General features: G+C 50.9%; 2 protein-coding genes across 11 annotated transcripts in view; one reads left to right on the forward strand and one right to left on the reverse strand.

The window, feature by feature from the left end:
• The window catches only part of OTOF (otoferlin), a 103,362-nt gene extending 94,793 nt beyond the window's left edge, over positions 1–8,569 (forward strand). For 4 of the 8 annotated variants that reach the window (XM_015111892.3, XM_028831867.2, XM_077959865.1 and 1 more), the window contains 11 exons: positions 10–137; positions 242–412; positions 1,056–1,216; positions 1,985–2,127; positions 2,520–2,608; positions 3,899–3,997; positions 4,143–4,384; positions 5,079–5,257; positions 5,362–5,462; positions 5,904–6,101; positions 7,557–8,569. In XM_015111892.3, coding sequence (XP_014967378.3) covers positions 10–137; positions 242–412; positions 1,056–1,216; positions 1,985–2,127; positions 2,520–2,608; positions 3,899–3,997; positions 4,143–4,384; positions 5,079–5,257; positions 5,362–5,462; positions 5,904–6,084 — 1,494 coding nt within the window. In that variant the 3' untranslated portion in view covers positions 6,085–6,101; positions 7,557–8,569. The remainder of the gene's footprint in view (positions 1–9; positions 138–241; positions 413–1,055; positions 1,217–1,984; positions 2,128–2,519; positions 2,609–3,898; positions 3,998–4,142; positions 4,385–5,078; positions 5,258–5,361; positions 5,463–5,903; positions 6,102–7,556) is intronic. The other 4 variants (XM_077959864.1, XM_028831868.2, XM_015111893.3 and 1 more) reach the window with 1 other exon arrangement.
• A 569-nt stretch (positions 8,570–9,138) lies between these two features.
• The window catches only part of DRC1 (dynein regulatory complex subunit 1), a 55,579-nt gene continuing 38,053 nt past the window's right edge, over positions 9,139–26,664 (reverse strand). For 2 of the 3 annotated variants that reach the window (XM_028831869.2, XM_077959936.1), the window contains exons 8-17: positions 25,113–25,252; positions 20,955–21,089; positions 20,363–20,595; positions 17,616–17,728; positions 16,341–16,430; positions 15,655–15,744; positions 12,443–12,672; positions 11,051–11,194; positions 10,608–10,710; positions 9,139–9,390 (exon numbers count right to left, since the gene is read on the reverse strand). In XM_028831869.2, the coding sequence (XP_028687702.1) occupies positions 9,334–9,390; positions 10,608–10,710; positions 11,051–11,194; positions 12,443–12,672; positions 15,655–15,744; positions 16,341–16,430; positions 17,616–17,728; positions 20,363–20,595; positions 20,955–21,089; positions 25,113–25,252 (1,335 nt within the window). In that variant the 3' untranslated portion in view covers positions 9,139–9,333. Of the gene's footprint in view, positions 9,391–10,607; positions 10,711–11,050; positions 11,195–12,014; positions 12,213–12,442; positions 12,673–15,654; positions 15,745–16,340; positions 16,431–17,615; positions 17,729–20,362; positions 20,596–20,954; positions 21,090–25,112; positions 25,253–26,664 lie in introns of those variants that run through there. The other variant, XM_077959937.1, reaches the window with a different exon arrangement.

The following is a 26,664-nucleotide window of genomic DNA, read 5'->3' on the forward strand; positions in this document are numbered from 1 at the left end:
CCATCCCAGGCCACGGACCTGCACCCTGCCGACATCAACGGCAAAGCTGACCCCTACATCGCCATCCGGCTAGGCAAGACCGACATCCGCGACAAGGAGAACTACATCTCCAAGCAGCTCAACCCTGTGTTTGGGAAGTAAGGCTTCTTGGTGCCCTCCCCTGCCACACCCCAACTTCTCCAACCCAGACCACCTGTCACCCTAGCCGATCCTTAAACCCTTCTAACTCCACCCCCACCAGGTCCTTTGACATCGAGGCCTCCTTCCCCATGGAATCCATGCTGACGGTGGCTGTGTATGACTGGGACCTGGTGGGCACTGATGACCTCATTGGGGAAACCAAGATCGACCTGGAAAACCGCTTCTACAGCAAGCACCGCGCCACCTGCGGCATCGCCCAGACCTACTCCACGTGTGTGGGGCGTGGGGCAGAGGGTGGGGGCAGTGTGCCTGCTTCGCCTCCACTCTAAAATGAGATTCAGATTGTGGTGATTTGAGAAGGTAGAAATAATGTGGTTTCTGTCCCAGGCCAGGCCTCTGCCCCTATAGTCCCTGGGCACAGCCTTCAGGGGACAGGACTGCAGATCCCAAAACAAGGAGAGGGCCAGTGGATTGCAGGACAGCGGAGGCAGGATGAGGAGAGACAAGTGGGCTAGGGAAGGTGGGGGCCAGAAGAGGAGGACAGGAAGAGTCCCCTGGGGATCTGGGCCAGCTCTGCCACTTACAGGCTGTGTGACCCTGGCCAAGTCCCTTCACCTCTCTGGTTTTCAGTTTCCTCAAGGGAGTCTCTGAGGTTCCAGAGGAGTGGGCACAGTGAGGGGATGCAGTGGGGCTAGGCTGGGGACACTGATACGTGGTCGAAGGGCCAAGGCAGGAGGGTTCAGCCTCCAGCAGCCCTAGTGTCTCAGGTGAGCCTGGGGCCCAGGGCAGGAGGAATCAGACTCATTTGCTGATGAGGGCAACAGCCAGCTTTAGAGAACTGGCCACAACCAGCTGTCATCCAGGATGGCTTAGTCCTACCCAGCCCCTCCAAGCCTGTGTGTCCCCTCCCGCAGACACGGCTACAATATCTGGCGGGACCCCATGAAGCCCAGCCATATCCTGACCCGCCTCTGCAAAGACAGCAAAGTGGACGGCCCCCACTTTGGGCCCCCCGGAAGAGTGAAGGTGGCCAACCGCGTCTTCACCGGGCCCTCTGAGATTGAAGACGAGAATGGTAATGGGGCACTGGAGGGGGACGCAGCCACCTGCCCCCTCTCCAGCAGGTTTCAGAGACCAGGAGGGGTCCACACTTCCCTGGGGAACCCCACAGCCTAGCCTGGGGTGTCCTCAGCCTAAGCCTGGGCTTAGTGACCCTCTGCTCATCACCCCAGAGCCCCGCTCCTGTGCCCCGCCTCTGTGCTTCCACTCCTCCTCCAGGGCAGCCCCACCTGCTTTCTCTCTGTCCAAATCCCAGGGAGGTAGAGAGGCTATCTGCATCCCATTCTGCAGATGAACAAGCCAAGATCCTAGTTCCAGTGACTTGCCCAAGGTCATGTGGCTCTTTAGAGGCAGAGCAAGGGCAACGGCCCAGGTCCATCCGGCTCTAATCCTTAAACTCTCCTTACTCCTCTGTCCATGAGGCACGTCCCAGAGAAGCAGAGAATCGGGAGGTGTCCGTGCTGGTATCTGATCACTGTCAGGTGTTGGGACAGGAAGTGGATTCTCCCCTCCCTGACCCCTCTCTCACAGCCCAGCAGGGCTCTCCAGTCAACTTCCCCAAGCAGAGGACCAAGGGCACAGACCTCTCTTGGCCCTGTGGGGCAGCTGAGACCCTGGGCAAGCCACTTCTCCTTCTATGCCTCAGTTTCCCCAACAGTGAAAAGGAGGTGGGGTAAACAGGTGATGGCATAGGGGCTTCTTTGTGCTCCTAAATCCCTAGTCCCAGCAAAGGTCTCCTGGTTGTGCTGAGCCATATGTGCAGCTGAGCTGCCTGTACCCACAGGTCAGAGGAAGCCCACGGACGAGCACGTGGCGCTGTCAGCCCTGAGGCACTGGGAGGACATCCCCCGCGCAGGCTGCCGCCTGGTGCCAGAGCACGTGGAGACCAGGCCACTGCTCAACCCCGACAAGCCGGGCATCGAGCAGGTGACACTTGCATGGCCAAGACTGGGGGTCTTGGGTATTGGAGACCAGGGATTCCCAAGCTGAGTCAGTAAAGGTAGAAGCCAGGCCTCATGCTGTCCACTGCATTCCAGAAAGCCTGGCAGGCACCTCCCCACCAAGGCCCCTCAGGGTAACTTGAATGGCAAGTGTCTTTGCTTTGAGTGAGAATTACATCAGCTCAGGCAGAGACCTAGGTTGTCTCCCTCAGAAGCTGTGATTGGCTATTGGTGACATCATAGGAATTCCTGGCATCCAAAGATGGAAACTGATGAACTGGGTCCTTGACAGAACAAAGGTTAGGAGGGAGAGGAGAGCTGATCTTCCTGGGCAGAGGGAGAAGACCCTAGGAGATCTGCCACAACCCTCTTCCTCAGGGCCGCCTGGAGCTGTGGGTGGACATGTTCCCCATGGACATGCCAGCCCCTGGGACGCCTCTGGACATCTCCCCTCGGAAGCCCAAGAAGTGAGCGCCTCAGGGCCCAATGCTACTCCCTCCCGGCCCACCCCATCACTTCCCACCACGGCCCAACCCTTCCTGTGGGAGGCTCAGGCCCAGATGGCCTTGGCCAGTTGGCATCTCTGGGGCCTGGGTGTGGCCACTGGGCCTTATAGGGGAGAAACTGATCAACCAATCAATAGAGTTTAGGGCCTGCCCTGGAGAGTCCCCATGCGCTAAGGCAGGACAATGCCTTCCACCCTGCGTCAGTGAGGGAGATGAGCCCTACACAGCACACTCCGGTGCACTGCATCTGCGTGGTCGACGCACCCATACACATGCATCTCGTGCACACACACACACGCACAGCATAGCACTCCCGTGGGCACTCACACACATGCCCACACTGACGCACTCCTTCACAACACACAGAACCCCTGGGTCGTCCTCACATCCAGGCTAGTGTGATGTTCCGCCGAGTTTTCTTGAAGTGCCTGCCAGTAACGTATGCAGGAGTGAGTGCCTGGAAGAGGCAGGAGGTGGTGGCGTGAAAAGAACGCAGGTTTCCCATCCGTAAAGCGGCAGATTCGAGTCCAGCTGCCAGACAGTGACTGGATTCAGGGACGGCTTCAGGGATGGAGGAAGCCACACAGGGTCCCACTCTTGTTTCCATTCTCCTGTGTTGCCATCTTGAAATTCTTTGTGACAAGTGGCCCTGCATTTCCATTTGGCGCTGGCCCCGGCAAATCATGCAGCCAATTCTGCCAGGAATGTCCTGGAAACCTGAGGCCATGAGTCGGCTGTTCAGGGCCTGTCATTAGGGAGCACCCAACCCGCTGGGCCACTCTGGGCTCGCGGCCCTGTCTGCAATCCCAGGAGAGCCAGGCTCGGATCAATTTTTAGTGAATGACTCAGCCTCACTGTTAATAATTGAAATGAACTACATCATTCATAATGACAATTAAACCTTGAGGGGAAAATCCTCTTTGGGGACAAGGACATACAGCTTCCATGGGCTTCCATTGCTGGCTACTGGGCTTAAATGCAGACTTCTCTTGGAACTAGCATCTGAGACAGAGGCTGGCTTCCCGCCCCCTGCCCCACGCCACCCCCACCGCCCACAGCCATGCGCCTGGTGGGCCCTCTCACTCATGCCTCTGCTTCCCCCACCCCGAACCACTCTAGCCCCAGCCTGGCCCAGGCCCCGTGCTGACCCCAAGTCTCCAGGGCTCCTCTCTACCTGCCCCATCCCAGCCCTGGCACCCTGGCATAACCCCCACCCGGGTCTGCTAACCAGCTCTCTCTCCCTGGGCCCAGGTACGAGCTGCGGGTCATCATCTGGAACACGGATGAGGTGGTCTTGGAGGACGACGACTTCTTCACAGGGGAGAAGTCCAGTGACATCTTCGTGAGGGGGTGAGTGAGCAGTCCCTGCATGAGAGGGACTGAGCCGGGCAGGCCCTGCTTCCCGGGGGGCAGGAAAGGAGGCAGAGGGAAGGTGGCTGTGGGTGGGAGAGGTCCCACTGGCCTGGCTGCAGGTCTGGAGATGTGGCGCCCACAGGTGGCTGAAGGGCCAGCAGGAGGACAAGCAGGACACAGACGTCCACTACCACTCCCTCACTGGCGAGGGCAACTTCAACTGGCGCTACCTGTTCCCCTTCGACTACCTGGCAGCGGAGGAGAGGATCGTCATCTCCAAGAAGGAGTCCATGTTCTCCTGGGATGAGACCGAGTACAAGATCCCCGCGCGGCTCACCCTGCAGATCTGGGATGCGGACCACTTCTCTGCCGACGACTTCCTGGGTGCATAGCAGGGCAGGGATGGGGGCTCAGAATCCAGAACTGAGGAGGGGCAGGGGCTGGGGAGGCAAGGACAGGGAGAGCCCCGCCCTGGGGGGACAAGGACAGGGAGAACCCCGCCCCGGGGGGACAAGGCGTTATTGCTTCCGGCCTGTCAGAGCCAGGGATGTCTGACGGGGTTCCGCCCCCAAGGACCCACCTAACCGTCCCCAGGCAGATGTCCTTAGTATCATAACCAGGCTGACCACAAGCTTTGGACACACCAAGGAGGGGGCAGTCAGTGCTGATGGGGGAGGGGAGAGGCTCCCTAAGGGAGTCGGGAAACCTCCCTGGGCCTCAGGTTGCTTCTCTGTAAAGCAGGGATTCCCCCTAAAACTCTAATCTGCATCTGCAAGCTTGTGGGATTAGCAGGACTTTGATAGAATGGATGTGTGGCAGGGAGTGGCAGGGGAGACCCCAGGAGAGACCCTCTGGGGTGAAAGAAGGACCTGAGTAAAGCGTGGGGGCTGGGGCTGCCCAGCAAGCCCACGAGGACACCTGCATTGAGGCCAGTTGCTGGGAGTGAGGCAGGAGGATGAGATTTGGGCTCCTGGAGGTCTGCACTCAGCAACCAAGGGAAGGAGGAGCCCAGACCCCCACTCCCACCCCACCCCACCCCAGCCCTGTTCACTCAGAGCTGACACTGAGGTCGCCACAGGGGCCATTGAGCTGGACCTGAACCGGTTCCCGCGGGGCGCAAAGACAGCCAAGCAGTGCACCATGGAGATGGCCACCGGTGAGGTGGACGTGCCCCTGGTGTCCATCTTCAAGCAAAAGCGCGTCAAAGGCTGGTGGCCCCTCCTGGCCCGCAATGAGAACGATGAGTTTGAGCTCACGGTGCGCACCCCCTCCTGCTCGGGCAGTAGGCAGGGCTGGGCCCAGCTGGGGTGCCAAGGGCCCAGCACGTGACTTGGACACTGGAACCTGTCTGTCCTCTGCAGGGTAAGGTGGAAGCTGAGTTGCATTTACTGACAGCAGAGGAGGCAGAGAAGAACCCAGTGGGCCTGGCCCGCAATGAACCTGACCCCCTAGAGAAACCCAAGTGAGTGCCCTGCCTGCCCAGCCCCTCCCCACTCTGGTTCTTGGAGGCACTGGAACAGGAAGGAGACACTCCTCAGACACCCCATCTCTTCCTGGGCCACAGCCTCATTACAGGGGAGCCTCCTCCCTGCTCTCTGCTGGCCCTGAATCCCGCAACGTCCCTTTGAACCAGAGGATGGGCTAGGAGTACTGGAGAGCAGGACCTTTCCTGGGAAAGGCCCCATTTAGCAGAGATAAACTACGCTCTTCCCTTCCTAGCTTTTGCAGAAGAGCCAGCTCCAGTGGTGGCCTCTGGGGCCTCGGCCAGCCTTGATGGCCAGAGGGATGCCTAGAACTGCACACACAGCCCAGGGCAGCTTCCCTCTTGGTCAGGGCCCCTCGCTACACCCAACCCCTTCTCCTCCCTGTCCCTCCTCTGCACTCTCTACCCTTCATGCTCCAGCCGGCCCGACACAAGCTTCATCTGGTTCCTGAACCCTCTCAAGTCGGCTCGCTACTTCTTATGGCACACGTATCGCTGGCTGCTCCTCAAACTGCTGCTGCTCCTGCTGCTGCTCCTCCTCCTCGCCCTGTTCCTCTACTCTGTGCCTGGCTACCTGGTCAAGAAGATCCTCGGGGCCTGAGCCCAGCGGCCTCCTGGGTCTGATACTTCTCACTTCTTCCTCTGGACCAAGGGCTAGGCAGGCGCGCGCACACACACACACATACACGCACACATCCACAAACACAAATGTGCATACATATGCACACACACACAAGCATATATGCACACACGTGCCACACACAAGTGCATACACATGCACTCAAGCACACACAGGCACACACTTAAGCCCAAACATGCACAGCAACTTTCAGTTTTCATGACAGAATAGACTCTCAGAACTAGAAATGACTATTTTACACTTTCCCATATTAAGCCAGAGAGGTGAAGTAGCTTGCTCAAGGTCACCCAGCAAATTAGGGTAGAGCCGGGACTCAAGCCAAGGTTTCCAAATTGCCAATCCTGTGTTCTTTGCACACCACCTCTGCTCCCAGCCACGTTTCTCCCAGACTCTAGTCCAATTTCATTGGCAGAAAGAAGCTGAGCTATGGACAGAGAAAAGGGAAGGGTGTGGCCAGGGTTAGCCAACAGGTCTGGAAATGGCTCTCACCAGTGTGTGACCTCCCAGTCCAGGGCTGTTTTCTGCCCTTCGGAATCATAGTTCCATTCAGCTCAAACATTTCATAGCCACCATGGCCTGAACACCCACTGCAGGTGCTTAGAGTTCCCCAGGCACTGGCTCACTGTGCCATTGCACCAACCCCAGGAGGTAGGTACTGCTTGTAACCCCATTTTATACATGAAGAAGCCGAGGTTGATAGAGGTGCCTAACTGACCTGTGAAAACCATTCAAAACCAGGCGCTCTGCACCCAAGCCCCAGCTCTGTGTCCCCACCAATACTGAGCTCAGCTCTGGGGCTGCACGCCATGTCCTCTGGGAGGCAGTAGTTTGAAAAGGCATATTCAGTACTTTCACTCTGTATCTTGACATTTTACCAAACCTATTGTTTTTATAACACAAAAGACAGATAGTGAGGCTGGCTAGGTGCTTCTCGGCTGGCAGGCTCTGCGGAAGGTGGAGTGGGTCTGCACCCTGACAGTGGGAAGGTCGGTGAGGGCGGCTTGTGCCCCACAGGGGCCGCTCAGACCCTCAGCAGGGCCCGGTGGGAGCAGCCATTTACGTCCATCAGAAAGGAAGAGGTTGCGAAACACCGGTCTCACGAGGACATGGGGCAGCACATAGAACGAGCTAACCACAGGAGCTTGCTAACGATGAGAACTGCCTGCAGGGCCAAGGCTGCCCCATGCTGCAAGTAGTTCCCATCAAGGCCTTGGGAGCAGATTCCAGCTCCAAAGGTCCTGCAGAGAGGATAGAGTTTTGTAAGCAGCAAGTCGGGTACTTAGAAATGGGTTCAAACCCTGCCTCCAGCATTCACTGCTTTTGGGGCTGGGGCCATGACAGGGCTTTTGGGGGTCCAGAAGGACAGAGGATGGGGTGCACTGGGAGGCAGCTCCTGCCCACTGGCTGACCGGCTCCTCTCTTCCACTTCCCAGCCGGCCCGACACAGCCTTCGTCTGGTTCCTCAACCCTCTCAAGTCCATCAAGTACCTCATCTGCACCCGGTACAAGTGGCTCATCATCAAGATTGTGCTGGCGCTGCTGGGGCTGCTCATGTTGGGCCTCTTCCTCTACAGCCTCCCTGGCTACATGGTCAAAAAGCTCCTTGGGGCATGAAGGCCGCCAGCTCCCGCTAGCCACTCCCTGGCCCTGCCACATTTCCTTGCAGTGGCTTGGACTCTTTCCCATCTCCCCTGGGCAGCCTGAGGAGCCCAGTGTCCACTCTTCATGCCTTGGGCCCAGAGCCTGCCTCCTGTTTGTGGGGCCGCCTGTCCTCACTGCCCCAGGCTGCGGCTTGCCCAGTCCTGCCCCTCTGACCCCTGCCTGTAGGCTGGGGAGCCTTGGATGGGGTGGGAACCTGGAATGGGTCTATCTTGCCCCATCTGGCTGAGGCACCACACTTCTTCAGGCCCAGGCTCCAGAGGAAGCCTCCTGAAACCTTCCCCAGGTCTTCCAAGTACAGGATTGAAGCTTTAGTGAAATTAACCAAGGACCAGGGGTCAGTACCCAGAGCTTTGAAAAGAATGAACGAGCAAAAGGTATCGCCGCCGTGTCCCCTTCAGATAGCACTGGTCTTTGATCCGCAACAGGGGCCAGACCCTGTCCACAAGTCCCAGGGTGGCTGTGCTGTCACTGCTGGGCTCCACTTGGCTCCTCTCGCTTCCCATGGCGTTGCCTGTCCTGCCTGTGCATTTCCATAGCTTCCAGAGCTTCCTCTGCCCCAGCCAGTGCCCCCAAGCCCAGCTGAGGAGCTGTGAGGAGCAGCAGAGGGGACTCCCCATCCTGGGCACACCCTGCCCTCCCACCCCTGCCCCCCTTGCCCTTCCAGCCCTTTCAGCTGCAGCTGGGAGCTGGCCCATCAAGTGCTGCCCCTGCCTGTGTCTGGGTTTCTGTTGGCTGTTTTTCTTGAGTGGTGATTTTTCTCTAAATAAAAGAAGTCAAGCACTGAGCTGACAGGTCTGCACTGGTCAAGTCGAGAGGAGGAGCCGCAGGTGCGGGACAGAGGCAGCAGTTCTCTAGGCTGGTGGATTCCGCACCAGCAGGGCTCCCGTGGCCTTTCCCCTTCAAGTGGCCTCTGATGGCCCAGGGTTCAAAGCAGATCTCGGGCACAGGGCTGCCCACCCAGGCTGCCCACAGGAGGAGTCTTACACTATACCCCAAAGGTTACACCAGCCTGGGCCCAGGGGCCCCCAAAGCACCAAAAGAATCCTTCAGGTCTGGGGCCAGTCTGAAGACTGAAGACTCCACAAGGGCCCAAAAGCTCCAGCCGCCACCCATGGAAACCAGCTTCCCCTGAAAGCAAGAAAGGAGCCCCACGCCACTGGCCTCAGCCTCTGACTCACTCCACAATCTCAGCCTGGGGCAAAGTCCCCTCATGACACAGAGGTAGGGGCAAGGGCCTGGTCTTGCTAGACCTGCCCTCTTTAAAGAGATTCAGTCACAACTTTTAAAAGGCTTAATCATAGTGCAGGACACAGGTAACTCCTCTGGCTCCTTATTTCAATAGGATTCAGCCACAACTTTTAAAAGGCTTTAATCATAATGCAGGACACAGGTAACTCCTCTGGCTCCTTATTTCGACAGGCTATAAAGACAGCCCTGGAAAATCCAGAGAGCCGGCCCAGGTGCGTCCCAGTGGGTGATATGAGCTGGCTCCCGCATAGACACCAGCATCAGGCCAGCCCTAACACATCAGCCTTTGGAGTTCCAGCTCTATTTTGTGGGTACCCGCAACACCTGAGTGGGAGGAACTTGCAGTTCCGAGTTGATCTGGAAAAGGAAGGGTGAAGGTCATTAAATTTTCCCCAGGGCCCTCCTTCCTTTGCCACCCCTGCGAGCCACGCTGGCTCTCCCATGGGCCTCCGAAGCCCTGCATGCATCTCCTCTCCAAAGCTGAGAGACGCTGAGCACCCACAGGCTGCCTTCCTGCAGGAGACACGCCTGAGCCTTCTTGCTCAGCTTCTGCTCCAGCTGTGACCTCTGCTAGCGTTCTTCATCTCCCACCCATCCATTCTCTGCAATCTTCCCCTTTCCTCTCTCCATGCACCCATGCCATCCCCAGTCTAGCCTGCGCCACCTCTTCCTCCCCAAGCCTCTTGTACACAGTAGCATCTGTGGAAGCAGGAACCATACTGTCCAGAATGTCTGGGTCCTGTCACAGGCCAAGGGTCATTATGAGGCCAAGGCTCACTACAACATCCCCCTTTCAGCTGTTGCCTGGGACCTGGGACTGTGCTGGGGCCACACAGCCCCTGTGGCTGGACTTGGAGCTGGCTTCAGTCACCTCACACGTGTGCAACTAACAGCTGTGTCATGACCTTCCTGGCCTACAGCCCCAGCCGCAGGCACCTCCACCACAGAGCAGGAAATGTTAGCAATGGAATTTTTCCTTCCTCCTCTTGCCAGGCCATGGGGAAGTTGCCCACAACTATTGTGGGGGTGGGCACAGATGGGGACCAGGGAATATCTGCCCCAGCAGAGCCTCCTCCCTCATGTGAGGACGACCCTCCAGTCACATCCCAGGCAGGGAACCCGGGCTGGCGGGTGGAAAGAGCCCAGGCTCTGGATGAGTTGCAAACTCTCCAAGTTGTGATTGTCCTTTCTGTGAAATGAGGAGCATCGTTTCCGCCCTGTCCACCTCACACAGCGGGTGTGAGGATGGAAGAAAGCACAGCTGGAGGCTCTGTAGCTGGGGAGCTGCTCCTGGCTGTGGCACTGCTTCACACAGAGTGGTCCCAGCAGGCCACTGGCACCAGAAACCACGGTATCAGACACTGTCACACCTGAGCTGTCCTGGAGGAGACTTCAGGCAAGATCTACTCCTTTAGCCAGTAATTGTCTCAAGGTGTCACTGTTGATTTTTTACATCACGTCGCAAAGCTCCCTTGCCTCTGGGCGGGAGGGGACTCCTCATTCCCTAATCCCAGCTCCAGTCCCCCCGCCCCACCCATCTCCTGCCACCCCTCGTTGGAAGGCCCGCTGCCCACCTTGGAGTTCAGATACTGCTGCAGCAGCGCCTGCAGCTCTGTGTTCCGCTGCTCCAGAGAACTGTTTTCCAGCAGCAGCTTGGCCCTCTGGGTCAAGACAATGCTTTGGACAAAAAAATCAGTTAGAGGCTCACTGAATCCTCCATCCTCTGCCAAGTAGGGGCCAGGGTCTTGGTGTTTCTGCTTTGGCTGCAGGTGGAGGGAGACTCCAGAAGCTACACGCTTCACCCAGCCGCCAGGTGAGCCAGGTTAGCAGGAACAGAACAGGCAGGCCAGGGCCCAAGAGCCAACCGCCCCACATGATCCACCGACACAGGAATTGCCAAGGGCAGCTCTTCCCTCCCAGGTTCGGTGGGACAGGGGGGCAGCAAACACGGCTGCTCCCAGCAACCGTTCCTCACCTGCCCACCAGCACCCTCCTGCTCCATGACATGCACACTTACTGGTACTTCTCCAAGGCTGTGTAGAGGGCATCCCAGAGGTTCTGCTTGGAGGAAGGGATTACCGTGGTCAGGGCCTGCCAGTACTCTGAGTCCTTGGAGTTGTTGCGCATATTCTTCTGCACTCTTGGCGGGGCCCGCGAGTCCCTGAAGGCCAACAACACTGTGACTGTCATGTCCATTGGGTACTACCCAGGCCCCCAAGCAGTGCCAGTCACAGGCCTACTGCTTTCCCACCTGTCACCTTCCCACTCAGCAGTCCAAGTTTATTAGATGGTGGCAGGTTCTCAGAAAGGACACAGTTTATTAGATGGTGGCAGGTTCTCAGAAAGGACACAGTTTATTAGATGGTGGCAGGTTCTCAGAAAGGACACAGTTTATTAGATGGTGGCAGGTTCTCAGAAAGGACACAGTTTATTAGATGGTGGCAGGTTCTCAGAAAGGACACATGCTTATCGTCAGCGTTCCTGCCTCGGTACCACCGGTACCTTCGTGAGGGCATGATCAGTGCTTCATCCACCCCTCTCTCTCCCAGTCAGTTTACCTCACTGCTTTACAGCTCATCGCTGTGCCTGTCTCTTGCACCAGCGCATCCAAAACAGTACTGGAATTCAGTCATGGCCTCTCCATCCCGCCATGACAGCCTTTATCTGGAGGATCCCCACCTCCCACCTGGACAAGCCTCCTGATGCTCTCCCTGTATCTGGCTTCGCCCCTTCCCTGCCGCCACAATGATCTCTCTAAAATACAAGGCTAATCATGGCTCTTCAGCTGCTTCAAATCCTTTTCTGGCTCCCACCACCAATGGGTAAAGACAAAGATCTTGGGCACATTGGGCAAGGCTCTCCAACACCTGGCTGGCTCCCCACCCACCAGTGCCACCTCCCAGGCCCTTGACCCACCAGCCACACCTCCTGTGATGATTCTTGAACAGACCTGACCTTCCCCATGCTGCCATTTCCTGAAATGCCCTTACCTCCATTTTATCTGCCTGGGAACACCCAGTTCCGGTGCCATTTCCTCCCAAAACCCTCTCTGACGTGCCAAATGGAAATGGCCATTTCCTCCTCTGAACAACGGTGCACCTTGAATGTGCTTTGACCATTGCTCTGATCACAAGGCAGTGTCCCCACAGTGCTTACACATGGCAGCCTTCAATGCATGTCTGCTGAATGAATGATGAGTGAAAAAAAGCACAAATCACTACTACGCCCTATTGCTTTCCTGACTCTGTCCAGTGATTGGTTGCCCTAGCCTGCCTTCAGAGAGCCCTGTCCTTAGTCCTCGTATCTTGCCCAGCGCACTCTTCTCCACTCACTGACTCTGCCTGGCTCCCCAGCCCACCCAGCTCCCCTGGCTCTGGTCTCAGGCAAGCCTTCCAGCCCCGCAGCCCACCTAGGCTTTTTCAGACCCATGACAAAGGCCTCCAGAATCTTGAGGACATCATTGGGGTGGATGTCCCAGGGGGAGGGTGGGGTCTCCTCCTCTTCCTCCTTCTCCCCTTCCACCAGGCTTTCTTCCTTTGCTCCCTCCATCTCCGTCTGCTCTGCCAGCTCCAATTCTGACCCCATGCTTGTCTCCTCCATGCTCGCCTTCTCCATGCTCGCCTGACTGCAGGACTTGATCTGGAGAAAGATGCAAGGACAACTGTGGGCTGGGGACACACGAGCATGAGCATGGAGAGAGAGGCAGGGAGAAGAAAAACCAGAAAAGTTGACGGAAAGTGACAGAAAGCTTTCCCAGGGAGACATTTACACAGGGATAGAAACAGGAGAAAGCGTGGGGAGAAGGGGGATGGGATGGGGAGAGGCACTAGGAGGCTACGAGACAATGGAAAGGTTCTGTTTCTAAATCCGGTCTCCTAGGTGCTCATCTTATTGACATTCATAAAACTTACATGTTATAAATTTCCTTTTGAATCATAATGCAAATTAAATTTTTGTTTTAATTGTTAAATTTAAAAGGTCGTCCTCCTTCTCCTATCTTGCAGTTCATGCAATTGACCTCCCACAGGCAAATGAATGCTAGCAAGTTGCCTATGGTTCCTTCCAAGGAAATAGTATCTCTATGTAATGTCTATATATAAATACATGTGCATACCTTTCCATATATACTTCTCCTTTTCGTTTTGACATCAATGATACTATACTACACATGGAGTTCTGTAGTTTGCTTTTTCACATACCAGTAAACCTTAGATATCTTTTCATGCGAATACAAAAAGAACTTTGGTTTTTCCCACAGCTTTATAGTACCCCATCATGTAGATGTACCACATATTATTAAATAGATTCCTCAACGATGGACATTTAGGTTGTTTTGAATCTTCTGCCATTTCAAACAATGCTACAGTGAATCAGCTACAATAAATACACCATTTCAACTGTACTGAGATATATCTAGAGAATAAAATCCTAGAAGAAGAATTTCAGAGGCCAAGATGGGCAGATCATTTGAGGTCAGGAGTTCGAGACCAGCCTGGCCAACATGGTGAAACCACATCTCCACTAAAAATACAAAAATTAGCCGGGCATGGTGGCAGGTGCCTGTAATCAATCCCAGCTACTGGGGAGGCTGAGGCAGGAGAATGGCTTGAACCTGGGAGATGGAGGTTGTAGTGAGCCAAGATCATGCTACTGCACTCCAGCTTGGGCAACAGAGCAAGACTGTGTCGCCAAAAAAAAGAAAAAAGAGAAGAAGAAGAATTTCAGAGCAAAGTGTATATAGTTTTGTAATTGATACTGCCAAACTGTCCTCAATGGAGGTTACAATTTATACTCCTACCAGTAACTTATGAGTGTACATGTTTTCTACACCTCAGTCATCACTATGTTATACTTGCTGTGTTATCAAGCTTTTTTTTTTTTTTTTTTTTTGCCAACATAACAGGTTGGCAAAATGGAATTCAGGCATTTTAATTTGCATTTCTCTTATTACACGGAAGGCTGATTATCTTTTCATATGTTTAAGAGTTACCTGTATTGCCTCTTCTAGGAGTTGTTCATTCATATTTGTTATCTGTTCCTTGAGTTCTTGGTCTTTTTCTTATTGATTTCTGAGAGCTCTTTATATATTAAGGAAATGAGGCCTTAACTATGATACAAGTTGAAAATATTTCTCTGCAACTTGTCATTCATCTCTTAACTTTGCTTATGATGATTTTTGCCCTACAGAATTGTTTTTAAATTCTGGCATCAAATATAGCTTTTATTCCCTTTATGGCTTTGGCTTTGTGGTTTTGTCCATTCTGCCAACTCTTTTTTTTTCTCTTTTTTTTTCTTAGAGACAGTGTCTCACACTGTCACCCAGGCTGAAGTGCAGTGGTGCAATCATAGCTCACTGCAGCCTGAACTTCATCATGGCTCACTGCAGCCTCAACCTCCTGGGCTAAATTGAGCCTCCCAAGTAGCTGGAACTATAGGCATGAGCCACTGCGCCTAGCCCAGCCAACTCTTTTTAGAGGCATGTTAGGATACTCAGCTTTGGGCTAGCAGTACTAAAAACATTTTTCATTCACATTTTTCTTTTTCTTTTTTTTTTTTTTTTTTTTGAGATGGAGTCTCGCCCTGTTGCCCATGCCAGAGTGCAGTGGCACGATCTCAGCTCACTGCAATCTCCGCCTCCCGGGTTCATGCCATTCTCCTGCCTCAGTGTCCTGAGTAGCTGGGACTACAGGCGCCCGCCACCATGCCGTGCTAATTTTTTTGTACTTTTAGTAGAGACAGGGTTTCACCGTGTTAGCCAGGATGGTCTCGATCTCCTGCCCTCGTGATCTGCCCGCCTCAGCCTCCCAAAGTGCTGCGATTACAGGCTTGAGCCACCACGCCTGGCCCACATTTTTCATTTTTAAATTAAAACGTTATACAACTTTTAATATGGCAATTTCTTTAAAATAGTTAATATTTGATTCACCTTCTGAAATCAATTACAATCAATATATGTAGGACAAATGGGCCCTGCCTTGCGGGAAAGTGTTAAGGATCAAAATATTCAGAACCAGGTGGGCTCTGCTCTTACAGTGGCTGAGACCTGGTTGTGAGGGAGGGTGCAGGAAAAGATTCCTTGGGCCTCAGTGTAAGAACAGCATCTCACCCCCAAGCCATTCTTCCCTTTACAAAGAGACAAACTGATAAACAATAAGGAAAATGCTAAGTTAGCTATACCTGACATAAAAGCACTGCTGTGTCTCCAGAAGTACTACTCAAAGGCAGTACCATGCTCTGGGGGCTTTGGGAGAATTGAAAATGCAGGGACATGGGTGAAGCTGGAAACCATCATTCTCAGCAAACGACCACAAGATGAGAAAACCAAACACCGCATGTTCTCATTCATACGTGGGAGTTGAACAATGAGAACACATGGACACAGGGAGGGGAACATCACACACCGGGGCCTGTCAGTGGGTTGGGGGCTAGGGGAGGGATAACATTAGGAGAAATACCTAATGTAGGTGGTGGGTTGATGGGTGCAGCAAACCACTAGGGCATGTGTATACCTATGTAACAAACCTGCATGTTCTGCACATGTATCCCAGAACTTAAAGTATAATTAAATAAATAAATGAATAAATAAATAAAATGCTTTCTTCTCTTTGCACCTTGCCTTACCTGGAGACTGGAAGATAAACGGTGAGCTCGATATTTAAGGAAGAAGTTCACCAGTTTATACAAGTCATCTTCACTTTCAATTCCAAGGGCCTGGGGCAAAAAACAGGATGGTTGCTCAAACACCCCATCAAAGAGGCCACGGGCTTGGGCAGCTGATGGATGCTCAGCTCCTAAGAGCAGGAGGCTTGGCTTATGGAGGGCATTCATCCAACGCTGGGAAGCGACTGTGAACTTGGGGACACACACATCAGAACACACAGAAACAATGCTCATAGAGCCAGGAACTGCTCCATATGGATCCCTGGCTGTGAGGGTACCAAGTGGGGCTGCACCAGATCTGAGTTTGGGGGTGTCGGGGAGACCAGATCTGAGTTTGGGGGTGTCGGGGAGACCAGATCTGAGTTTGGGGGTGTCGGGGAGACCAGATCTGAGTTTGGGGGTGTCGGGGAGAACCTACAACCTGAGAGGAAGATGCTAGTAGAGGAAGGGGCAGGGGTGGGAGACACAGCAGCGAGTCTGAGGCCAATGTGTTGTGTGGAGAGCAGGTTAAGGGAAGGATGTGACAGGGAGCAGGGGAAGCCCCGGGAGACCCTCATCCACTGCCAGGGTTGAGGCAATGGCAGGGCCATCTGAGAACACAGCTGGCTTCAGCCCTGCCCGTGTCCTCCCAGCCCCGTGGGACTCACGGAGAAGATGGCGTCCAGCCTCAACAGATAGCATTCATTCTGCTCCAGGGGCAGGAGAAGGCTCAGCAGCTTGCTCTCTATGAGGAACCCCTGGGGAGAAGGAAGAAGGCATCTCCTGTCGGGGAAACGATTCAGGAGCGAGCCCCAGGGTCTGCAGCTGCCCCCTGTGTAACACTCCAGGGACCATGCCATGGAGCAGACACACAGGGATGGGAGCCAGCAGTGGGCCCCAGCAAAGCCTTCTCAGGGTGCCCATCAGCACCCCCCTCCCCAGGGAGCAAGGCCAGGGACAAGCAAGGCCAGGGACAAAGCCCATCCTCACCACAGACTTAGCTTTTCCCACCCAGAAGGGCACCAACCCACTTCACCCACAAGCCACTGGGCAAACTCCTGAGGCCCCCACCACAGTCCAAAGCTGACCCAGTCACAGGCTCCTGCTTCACTCATAGTCTTGTCCCCAAATATCTACAGAACACAGCAGCAGGCCAGGGAGGCACGGAGGGCAGTGGGCACCCCAAACCAAAACACGGCACACCTGCGGTGGAGGGGAGAGGGCGGCTGAGCAGACACGGTGCCTGCTCTGAGCTGGGATGCCTGGGGGAGGGCTCCATGGGTCTCTGCATCCAGCTGCAGGTTGAGAGGGCAGAACCTGCCACCTGACCCCTTCAGCAGCAGCTGCCCTCAGTGGCAGGAGCCAGCCAAAGGCAACTGCCCCCACTATCCCAAAAGAACACCCACTTCAGAACCATAAGATCCAAACCAACACTGCCCATGTTTGATCAAAACCCGACTTCCAGCTGAACCAGCTCAATACAGCTTTTATTCTAAGTCTAACCATATTTGCTAACACACAATGCAAACATCCAAATCCTAACATACCCAGAGTAGCCCCCAACACGAGCGCCTGAGAAGGGCCATGTCAGTATGGCCACGTCACTTAGCAAGTTGGTTCATGGAGGGGAGCTGGTGCCACTTCTGTCTCAGAAGCAGCATCATTTTAAGCTGGCAGGAGCCCTCCAGCTGGCCTGAACTGTGCCATGCTGACCAACCAGGGTTAGACCCATTTTCCAGCTGGGCCAGCTCAGAGGCAAGCCCTCTGTGAACTGGCCCTGAAGTCCAGGGGCCACCCCAACTCTGCTCCTCAGGCCCCAACCCTGGGCTTGGCCAGGGAAGGACTGGCCCACTCCTGACTCCAGGCTAGCACTGGCCCGGCAGAGGCCTCGGAAGCTGCACACCCCCGCGAGTCCCTCTGCTGCAGCCCCCGCCTGGCCTCACCGACTCGTCACACAGGAGCATCAGGATCTTCTTGGTAGTTTTTTCAGAAATTTGCTTCGGCAGGTCCAGGTAGGACTCTGGTTCCGAGGCGGCCTCTTCTGCCTCCTCCTCTTCTGCAGACAGGTCAGGGGGAGGAGAGAGAGAGAGAAAAAGAAGAAGATTTCTGGACCTAGCTGACTCTGAGAAACAGTCAGATGGCTTTCTCTGAAAAAATGTACCTCTCAAAAAGCCTCTGTGAGGCATTCTCACAGTCTCTTTATGATGAAAAAAGCCTATTACGTAGGGGGAAGGAGGGCTGGGGGATCGGAATCAGAGACTACCTGGAGAACTCGGCCATTCCCAGCCAGCCTGTAATGCCCTACTTTTCCAAAATGCATCTGCCTGGAAACATCATACTCAAAATCCAGCCATGAACCAGGGAGTGGGAGGGAGAGTGTGAGACCGTTTATTCTTATTTCAGAGATGATCTAGCAAGTGGTTCTATGGTTTCTAAACCTGCGACAGATTAGATAGAAGCAGCCAACTCAAAGCAGGGGTGGGTGGCTGTGCACATTCACAGATAAATTTTTTTTTTTTGAGACGGAGACTTGCTCTGTCACCCAGGCTGGAATGCAGTGGCGCAATCTCAGCTCACTGCAACCTCCGCCTCCCAGGTTCAAGCGATTCTCCTGCCTCAGCCTCCCGAGTAGCTGGGATTACAGATGCCTGCCGTGACACCAGCTAATTTTTATGTTTTTAGTAGAGACAGGGTTTCACCATGTTGGTCAGGCTGGTCTCGAACTCCTGACCTCATGATCCTCCCATCTTGGCCTCCCAAAGTGCTGGGATTACAGATGTGAGCCATTGTGCCCAGCCTATTTTTATTTTTTTAATTATTATTATTATTATTATTATTTTTGAGATAGAAGCTCACTCTGTTGTTCAACCTGGAGTGCAGTGGTGCAATCTTGGCTCACTACAAACTCCACCTCCTGGGTTCAAGCGATTCTCCTGCCTCAGCCTCCCGAGTAGCCGGGATTACAGGCGCACGCCATGACTGGCTAATTTTTTGTATTTTTAGTACAGATGGGGCTTTGCCATGTTGGCCAGGCTGGTCTCGAATTCCTGACCTCAGATGATCCGCCTGCCTTGGCCTCCCAAAGTGCTGGGATTACAGGGGTGAGAAATCCTATACTCTCGGCTCTGTCCACTGAAAAGGCCTAGAAACAACGGCCAATCCAAAACAATGAGCACCCAGCAGCCACAGTGTGGTTTCTAAATACCATTCCCTGGGCAGGCATGGTGGCTCATGCCTGTAATCCCAGCACTCTGGGAAGGAATCGCTTGAGCCTAGGAGTTTGAGACCAGCCTGGGCAACATGGCAAATCCCTGTCTCTACAAAAATTACAAAAATTAGCTGGCCATGGTGGCATGAGTCTTTGGTCCCAGATACTCGGGAGGCAGAAGTGGGAGGATTGCTGAAGCCTGAGAGGCAGAGGTTGCGGTGAGCCAAGATCCCACCAATGCACTCCAGCCTGGGTGACAGAGTGAGACCATCTAAAAAAAAAAAAAAAAAAAAAATCCCTATTAAAAAGGACCAGGGGATCCTTGGAGAAATGACTGATTCCAGACTTGAGGCAGGTAAAGTATAATGTGTGCCTTGAACACCTGGTCATCCTGGAAAGCCAGGACGCTATTAAACAAAAAACTACTAGGGCTGGCCAAGCACAGTGGCTCACACTTATAATCCCAGCATTTTGGGAGGCTGAGGTGGGGGGATCAGGAGGTCAGGAGATGGAGACCATCCTGGTCAATATGGTGAAACCCCATCTCTACTGAAAATACACAAAATTAGCCAGGTGTGGCAGTACACACCTGTAGTCCCAGCTACTCGGGAGGCTGAGGCAGGGGAATTGCTTGAACCCGGGAGGCAGAGGTCTCAGTGAGCCGAGACCGCGCCACTGACCTCCAGCCTGGCAACAGAGCAAGACTCTGTCTCAAAAATAAATAAATACATAAACAAATAAATAAATAAATAACTACTAGGGCTGAGTCAAAAGGACCTAGAAGCCAATGTGAAGATTTCCACTAGCCAAAGATGGAAGAATTTGAGCCTCAGTAAGGATAATTACTTTTGTAAACTAAAATACATCAAATTTGTTTAAATTCATGCATTCATAATATTTTTTAAAAACTCATTGGTACCTTTGGAAGATGCTAGAGGACCAACCCATTATTTTGAAAGTTGGTCAGCGAGAAAAAATAAGCGTCTATCCTGCTTTTCGTATACAGACTATCTCAGGGTAGCAAATTGCTGATGAAGGAAAAGTTTTCTTTTAATAAGTATTCTAACTGTTAAATAAAGACACAAGAATAGAATTTAACATATCACCATTTTGCAATTCCTAATACAGTTCATGGATCTTAGACAATGATTAGCAACGGTTGCTAACATCACAAAAAGAGAGACAATTTAACATTAGTTTATCCCAATGGAGGTACTACACAGTAGTGTACTTAGCAAAAATAAATTGGACCTGCACCTGATCAAGTTTCTAGACCTAACTGCCAGTTTATAATACAGGGGAGAGAGCAAAGCTATAAATTAGAGGAGACTTACAAGCTATATCCATAATCATACTCTACCACCTCCTAGCTATGGGATTTCTTCCCCCTCCTCCCTAGACTATCTCTAACATGACTGGCTTAACCCGATGTTCTCAGGGGGCTCCTCCAGCTCTAAGGTTCTACGACAACGTTCTAGTCACCTGTGTGCATGAGCATTTCTTCTACTATCTGTGTGGCGGACTTCTGGGGCTGCTGAGAAATAGGCCCAACATTCTTCAGGAACCAGAAATCAGGTGCTGTCCAGGGAAGCCCCAGATGATGGGTGTGGATGATCCTGTCCACATCAAAGGCTCTGGCTATTAGATCCTTTGCCTCCTCTTCATTCATCAGCCAAATCTCCCGAAACTTCTCATCATCAATAAGAGCAAAATGCCTGTGAAGGAGAGTCACAGAGCATGGCCAGCTGACCCCAGGGCCTGGCCAGGGTCCCCTCAATTGGCAGCAGGGAAAGAACATGAAAAGGAGCTGTGCTAATTCCTGGGCGTGGCCCCATCCCTGGGCAGCTGATTCCCACTTACAGTAAACTGGAAGCCATCCCAACACATCTCAAGAAAAGGCAGGTGATACGCAAGTGAAGGACCAGGGGAACACACCACAAAGGGTTAACTAATGCCTGGTCCAACTCCAAAATAGCTGGCCATATCAAGTCCAACGAAATCACAGCCTGTACAAACTCCATCCCCGCCACCTCTATGCTAGGACAAGTGCCTTAGGACCAAGTCCTTAAGATACCGCATGGCTTTCTGTAGCTCCTTGAATTGCAACACAAGACGTTTGTAGTCCAAGGTTAGAGACTGGTTCTCCTCCTGAAACTGCTTTATTTGCTTGGCATATTTTGATCTCAGATTGTTAAGTATATCATGCAGGCTGGTTGAAGGAAAAAAAAAAAAGTTAGTCTGCAGCTGAATAGAAGGTCGGACGTATGTTGCTCTCATCCACCTGATTCAGCTCTACAACAAACTCAGGAGCAGATTTGTGGAAGAGCAGAAAACCCTCCCATATATTCCAAAACACAGATCCCATTTTGATCAACAAAAGGAAGGCAACAGGAGGTCATGCGACAGTCCAAAACGAAATGCATTGAAAGCAATCCAGAGCCCATACCCACCAAGAGGCAGCCTCCTACTCAAGACTGAACAGAACCTTCTTCACAACACATCATTTGTCAGAATGCCCATACCCATACCTAGGGCCAGCCTCACATATTTAAATAATCTATCTCGGCCAGGTGCAGTGGTTCAAGCCTATAATCCCAGCACTTTGGGAGGCCAAGGCGGGCGAATCACGAGGTCAAGAGATCGAGACCGTCCTGGCTAACACAGTGAAAACCCATCTCTACTAAAAATAATAAAAAACAAAATTAGCCAGGTAGTGTGGTGGCAGGCACCTGTAGTCCCAGTTACTCGGGAGGCTGAGGCAGGAGAACAGCGTGAACCCGGAAGACGGAGCTTGCAATGAGCTGAGATCGTGCCACTGCACTCCAGCCTGGGCGACAGAGCAAGACTCCGTCTCAAAAAAATAAAAAATAATAATAAATAAATAAATAATCTATCTCAACTATTTCATTGTCATGACTTAGATGTTTAATTCAATTATGAAGCAAGGAAAATTTAAAGAAAAAAATGCATATGATACATAAATCTTCCAGCCTCAAAGTGCTGATACCGTTAACAGGTCCAGTAACTCATTCATTCATTCATTCACTCATTCACTTATCATTAAACAAGCATGAAATGCCACTTTCGCGCAAGGATATGTTGAAAGACAAAGATGAATACAAAGATATGTTTCAATACTATCTTTGACAGGTACTATCAGTCTAGTCAAAAACAAAGACAAACGTTAATTACAGTACAGCATGGCAAGTGCTATAGGAGAGTTTTATGCAGGATGTCAGGGGAGCCCAGAGGTGAGGCATCTATCTTACCAAGGCTTGCAGGGGAGGGGATGGTCCAAAATTTCCAGAACAGCAAGAGGCAGTTAAAACCTGTCCAATAGCACTGTGAATCCAGGCATGGCACAGCTCACCATCTCACTGCTAACAGGAGCTCTGTGCATGGAAACGTGGCCCATAAAATATGCATGGCAGGCACAATTTTTAGACCCAGGTCCATACTTCAGACTTCAAACTGCTACAGAGGTGTCTCTTATCAGTGTCTCATTCACACAGTAACAGAGAAGTTGAAGGCCAACATATTTTAAGTTTAGAAATTCTAAAAATAAAATTTTCCATCTCCTAAGCATTATTCTGAAATGATCAAAATGCCTTTCAAATGCAAACATTCATCATTCATATTTTCATCGTCAAGAAAATGCAAAAAAAAGTAGTTACCTTAGTCTCTGATAGAAAGAAACAGCTAACCCATTTTCTTAACTAAAGCAGGCTTTCCAAGCACAGAAGTAAAAACAAGTAGTCATTCCAAAGTGGTTTTTTTCCCAATGTCATGTGGTAAAGGAGTTCCTACGTGTCATCTAATTACAAAAGCTACCAAAACAAACTCCAGATGCATACTGAAGGTCCGGGCAAGATAGCAGGAGAGGAAGTCAACAGGGAAGAATGGTTGCAAGAGGAGGTTCAACAAAAAGTCCAGAGTCCTTAGTGCCTGGAAGCTAGAGATGCAGAGGAGTAAAGCTGGAGAACTGGAAACAGGGAGCAAAGGCAAGTCTGGTTTCAGAAACTGTGCCCTGGAAATGACAGGGCCTCTCCAAGCTGAACTGTTACCTTGGCAGTTCCAAGTAAATGAAAGGTGAGCTCAGGATTGGGGATATGAAGTTGGTAGTCATCAACAAAAAGGGGATATTCAAAACCATGAGATTGAGGTGTGTGGCAGATGAAATAAAAATTAAAAGCAATGGTAAGGCCTGGGTCTTCTAGATTACCTTATCTAGATACTCAAGACATATCAAGCAAGGAAAAGCAGAACCACCAAAGGAAACAAATAAATTAAGAAAGAAGGGCAAATATTTTAGGGTCACTTAAACCGAAGAAGAAAACCCAGTATCCAATCATAATAGGATGAGGCCTGAGGAGAAGTCACTACGTTTGGCTAGAAGGGCATCATTGGTATCCTACTTTGGGAAGTTTTTGTACAATCCTGGGGTCATAGGTTGCTATGGCTTGAATGTAACTCCTCCAAAATTCAGTGTTGTCAATGTGATAATATTAAGAGGTGGGGCCTTTAAGAGGTAATGAGGCCATGAGGGCTCCCCCGTCATGAATGGGATTATGGGATTAAGGCCCTTATAAAACAGGCCTCCCAAAGCCTTAGGCCAGCTTGCTCTCCCATTCTTCTGCTGAGTGAGGACACAGCGTCCCTCCCCTCTGAAAGATACAGCCCTCACTAGAAACTGAACCTGCCAGCCTTGATCTTGGCCTTCCCAGGCTCCAGAACTGTGAGAAATAAACTCGTCTTTGTAAATTATCCAGTCTCAGGTAGTCTGTTATAGCAGCACAAACAGATATGTCAAATTATGAAATGTTGGGTGGTGATGAGGAGGAAAGGAAAATGGCAATGAAAGCAAGAAATGAAAAGATGGTGCTTAGAAATGGCAGGGTCCGTTGAAGGGTTTTTCAGGCTGAGGGAAAGATGTCTGAGTTTGAAATAAGAGGGAAGATTCCACTCATCTCTCAGCCACACGCATCAAACCCAAGCTCTGCCTCAAGCGCCTCCTCCCGCCTCCCACCTTACCCGTTCTCTACACCCACTGTGGGACTTCCTGAATCCTACCTCCTTGCCTTCAGACCAGCCATTCCCAGCTGCCAGCACTGTCCACCTGGAGTCTCCTCTTAACTGCCTTTTGCCAGTTCATGTCCCCACCCCCTCCAGTATTTCACTTCTTTGGGAAGTTTTCCCAGGTGCCTCCTCACTGTCTTGATGTGTGTCTTTCTTGGATGTTCCCCTATCTAGTATGGGGCTTATATAGTGGGAATTTTTTCATAAATATTGTCCCCTGACTATTCTTGTTTCTCAGATAATCAGGCTTAAGATGCCATCCCATTTATTCAGTATCATTTTCTGTGATAAGTAACTACCAAAATGTCAACTGATGTTCGTCTATACATTCAACATGTGTCCAAAATGTACGTATTACCAACCCACAAGTGGAAGAATTCATAAATAATAATAGGCTATTTGGGGTTTGGAGGGAAATCCTCAATCTTGTCTCCTTCTACAAGCAAGAAATCTTATTCCACTCTGGTCCTCAGAGCCTAACACAGTGGTCTGAAACTTAGAATGCAATTCCTAAAGGAAGAAAGGCAGGAAGGATGGGACTAAGGAGACAAGGAAGAAGGGAAGATGTGTGAGAAATTTCAAGCAATAGGTACCTTTCAATGAGCCATGGTATCTCCACAAAAGCAAACTGGCACATGTCATGAGTACTTAGGTTGGTATTATTTGCAAGGGAAAAAGGCTGGAAGCAATCTACATGTCCATCATTAGACACTGGTCAAATAAATCATAGTGTATCTATACAGTGGGTCGTAGCAGCTTAACAAACGGTAAAAGCTCTCTATGAACTGGGATGGAAAGGTCTTCAAGATACACGGCAGTGTGTACAGACTGCCATCATTTGCGTAAAAGCAGATGGGGGATGAGAATATTTGTGTGGGCTTGTATATGCCTAATGAAATTCTGGAAGAGACAAACTGGTTATAGAGGTGGGAAAGAGGAACAAGATGAATGGGGATGGAAAATCTTTTGCTATGTTCTCTTTTCTTGGGGAGAGAAGGGGAACCACTTGAATGTATTAACTTCTCCAAAAAACTATTTTAATAAGTGTTGGTTATATTTTTAATGGTTTCTACCCCTTCAATAGAAAAAAGTACATATCCATCCCTATTCTCAGCACAGAGAGCCCAGAAGAAAGACGCTCTGCATGCTAGCTTACCGATTGATCTTCCTCTTCTGCTGGGATTTAATCACTGTGCTTTCTTCATCTCTCTTCTTCAGCACCTGCAAGTTGTACTCTAATTTCTCTTGGTTTAGTTGATAAATTGCTTTCCTCTGCTGAAGCTGCTGCTCAAGAATCTAAAATTTTAAAAAAACTATATATATATCTATGTATATGTGTATATATATACACACACACACACACACTAACTCTACACCTGCATCCTTAGTATTATATACACTAGCGTATTTAAAATGTCTTTTGGGGAACATGCTTTGTATAGGTAAATATTTACATAGATATACTTACATAGTCCTGCTTATGTATGTTTATTTACCTAACTATGCATCTCCATATTCAGATGTATTTATCTTTGTACCTACATTCATAAAGAATAAAGAGGTAAAAGTATTGGTAGAAGTTTATACTGGAAGTATACAAAAATAAACTTTCCTACATTTATAAGCTTATCTGCCCTGTGAATTATACCTAAAATTGTACACAAATAAAGGTATGCTCTGAAATACAAATATATATATATTTTCACACACTAGTTGGCCCTAGCTTGTAGGCTTCTGATAAATTGTTCAAGTCATGTCAGAGGAACCTTAGGGACAAGTGCCTCAGCCTGCATTCTTAGAAAATCTATCATGAGAGTCAAGTTAAAGGTCAACCAGATAAAATACAAGTCAATGAACTGTAAACTAAAATCTGTATACCTAACGCCTAAGAAAGATCACAGAGCTTTCAAGTCCAACTAACTCCGGTAACTTTCTCCAGACCCTTCAGAAATATGAGTAGCCCCGCTAAAAACACCATAGAAATAAATACGGCCACAAAAACTTGAAATTTCCCCCACTTTGACCTTCCAGGGTGGAAGTGTTAGTGTTTAGCAACCCAGGTTCATTTAAAAGGACAGACACAGTCATCCTTACTTTTTGGATTTCCATTAGCTGTATTCATTCATTCAGCAAATACTTATTGTGTGCCTAATCTGTGTGAGATACTTTTTGAGGTGCCGTTGCGAAAACACCAGTGAGAAAGGCATAGTCCTGACCCGTCTAGAACAGAGGCAGATAAACAAACGCTAGGGATAAGAGGCAAGATAGAGGGAAGCCCAGACCATTATGGGACCAATGACAAGAGCACTGTCCTTGGTCTTGAGGGACCAGGGAAATCATCCCTGGAAGATGGTGTGTCTAGCTGAGACCTAGAGAATGTGCTGGAGTTACACAGGTGACACCGGAAGGGAGAGCACTCTAGAGAGAGGAAATAGCATATATGAGGCTTTGGGAAAACCACAAGAAGTTTAGGATGTGAGGCACGAGGCAAGGAATGGTCAGAAATGAGGCTGACAGAGCAGCAGAGCCTTCCCAAGCTAGGAATTTAAAGCATTATCCTGAAGTCAAGGGAGGACCACTAAAAATGTTAAGCAGGGAAGGAAAATGGTTGGTCCAGTCACTGTAGAAAGATCACCCTGACAGTTTGTGAAAAAAAGATCAGAGAGAGGCAAGGCTGGAGGCTGGCATGCTCCTGCCTCTCCCGAGTG

This window comes from Macaca mulatta, chromosome 13 (genome assembly GCF_049350105.2).
Source record: "Macaca mulatta isolate MMU2019108-1 chromosome 13, T2T-MMU8v2.0, whole genome shotgun sequence".
In the NCBI taxonomy this organism is placed as follows: Eukaryota; Metazoa; Chordata; class Mammalia; order Primates; family Cercopithecidae; genus Macaca; species Macaca mulatta.